The sequence below is a fragment of the Bison bison genome, unplaced genomic scaffold, assembly GCF_000754665.1.
Source record: "Bison bison bison isolate TAMUID 2011002044 unplaced genomic scaffold, Bison_UMD1.0 scf7180017864063, whole genome shotgun sequence".
Classification (NCBI taxonomy): Eukaryota; Metazoa; Chordata; class Mammalia; order Artiodactyla; family Bovidae; genus Bison; species Bison bison.
In genome coordinates, this window is record NW_011494635.1 from 16357728 (window position 1) to 16360168 (window position 2441).

The 2441-nt window shown below is 61.5% G+C and overlaps 1 protein-coding gene across 1 annotated transcript in view; it reads right to left on the bottom strand.

The window, feature by feature from the left end:
• Positions 1 to 2175, bottom strand: part of LOC104986204 — a 30334-nt gene extending 28159 nt beyond the window's left edge. The window contains exons 1-2 of the mRNA XM_010836656.1: positions 2166 to 2175; positions 1495 to 2013 (exon numbers count right to left, since the gene is read on the bottom strand). Of these exons, the coding sequence (XP_010834958.1) occupies positions 1495 to 2013; positions 2166 to 2175 (529 nt within the window). The remainder of the gene's footprint in view (positions 1 to 1494; positions 2014 to 2165) is intronic.
• Positions 2176 to 2441: the final 266 nt, after the last annotated feature.

Genomic DNA, 2441 nt, shown 5'->3' on the forward strand with positions numbered 1-2441 from the left:
CCCCTAGTGCCTGGGGGCTCACGGTCCAGCCATGGGACCCAGAGGACATCACTCCAGCCCCTGTCCTGCCTGGGACCTGGCTGGGGCAGGACAGGTGGGTTGGGTCCTGGCCCCCACCACACTGGCCAGCGTGACCCCACCGTCCTTCACACAGCAAAGCGCTTTCAGCCAGAGTCGCTGAAAATCAGAGCAGTGTGGGGTCTGGGGGGCAGAGTGGGACGAGGGGCTCAAGTTGCCTGGCTTAGGCCCTGGTCTCCTGTCTTATGCATCACAGGTGCCCCAGAAATGCTGGGCCCAGGGTGTCTCAGAGGGTGTCTCAGGGTGTCTTAGAGTGTGGCGTGGAGCTAGGGAGGCTGAGCCGCATGGTGCTCTCACCGTTGCCTCACAGACGGCCTGACAGCAAAGACCAAGTGTCTCTCCCTCAAAAAGCCCCTTGCACGTGGCCACCCAACCCCTTCCCTCCTAGGCAGCTGGCCCATCCTTCCTGGTTACTCTGCTTCTCCTCTGAGCAGTTTCCTGCCTGTATCTCACAAACAGCCCCTTCTGCTGGCAAAGGCACCTTCCAGGGTGGCAACAAGTGATGCCCCAGAGCCACCAGTGCCCCTGCACCCCCAGCCCCTACATGCCCCCCCGGTGGACCCCATGCCTGCCACAGGCTGCCTCCCCTCTGCCGCAGTCAGCACGTTGAATATTTAATGTCTGGTGAACGCTTCCACCTGCTGACACAGGCAAAGTGACAGAACAATACCGGCCGGGGACAGGCCGGCCACCGACGACCAGGCCGCCTCCCACAGAGGCCCGGCCGGCCACAGCTGCCCGTCTGTCTGTCCCCTGGGCGGCCCCGCCCAGCGTGCTGCCCCCTTCCTCCAGCGAGAGAGTTCCCGACCTGAAATACATACTTCTTTACATTCCATAGCTTAGCAGGTCCATATGGGCACATAAAGAAGTATGTTTCCCAAGCAGGTAGTCCAGCGGGCATGGCTGTGGGTGCGGGAAGGGCCCCCTGAGAAGCTGCCCTGGACCCTGGAGTCAGCACACCCCACCCTGCATCCCCACGGCCCCCCTGGCCCGGCCCTCCCCTTTCTGCCCTGCTCTCTCTCACACTCTCTCTCTCTCTCTCTCTCTCTCTCTCACACACACACACACACACACAGTCAGGAAGGGCAGATGTAGACAACATATCTCTAAAGTCTCAGGACTCCCTCGATCACCACACATCTGTTTAGTTTTGCATCAGTGACACAAGAAAGGACCCAGGATGGCACCTCCCACCCGTGGCCCAGGAAGGATAAGCCACTCCCTCCTCCTGACGGCACCTCCCCTCCACCTAAGCACCGCCATCCTGGCCAAGTGCGCGTGGCGGGGGACTGCATGAAGGGACAGCACTCGGGAGGACGCCGCCACGGGCGGCCAGGGAGCAGGGTAGTCAGAGCCAGCAGAGAGCCAGAACGCCTGGCCGCAGGCACAGATGACCGAGAAGCAGGCAGGCCTTACCTGGGCAGCAGCTGGGCGGCTTCCTGGGCGGGTCTCTGGTGATTCGGCCTCCCAAGAGCCAGGGCCCGAGGGCAGGGCTCAGGCCCCGTCTCTGAAGATGTGCATGAGAAAGACAGTTGCAGGTGGATCTTGCATCCCCAGAGGGTGACTGGAAGCTGCTAGGAAGGGGCCCGGGCCGTGGCCAGCTCCCTCGGCACCTGGGCCTGGCCACAGAGCAGACACCCAGCCCGGTGAGGGACTGGCGCCGGCTCGGCCTCCCTGCGCTGACCGCCACCTCAGCCAACACCCTTCCTCGTCCCTCGCTCTCTTCTTCACCCGTCCTCTCCCCTCCTCCCACTCCTGGCGCATCACCACCTAAAGCGCTGCTTGTGCCGGCGGCGGGTGGCTCCCACGGGCGCCCAGGGTGGCCGGCCCTCACCTGGCTCTTTGTGGCCTGCGCCCAGCCTCCGCCAGGCCTGATCAATACCAATTTACAGTCAAACGCAGGGGCCGCCTTCCTGTTAATGAATTTCCCCAGTGCTCACCGCTTCTAATGAACCCGTTAAACAGGGTTTAAGTAAACTTAGCAAGCGGCCAACTAAGCACTTTGGAATACTTAATTGTATCGATATTGTTTTCCACAGCATTTCAAAATTTCTCTGTGATGGAGAGCAGAGGCCCCTCCTCCCCACCACCTTCCATGGCCACCACAAAGCCAGGAGTCAGAAAACCATGAGAGTCTGAGGCAGAGTAATGGGACCTTGGGGCCAGTCCCCATGCAGGAAGGGGAGCTACCCCATCCTAAGCCGGCACTGGGAGGACAAAGGAGCAGCACGGGACAGAGGCCCCGCTGTGGTCAGGTAAGGCCCATGGGTGAAAAGCAGAACTTGGAAGGAGGGTGTCACTGACTGCTGAACACTCACTTGGGGTGGGGAGACAGGCCAGGTGCAGACACATAGAGTCTGCCC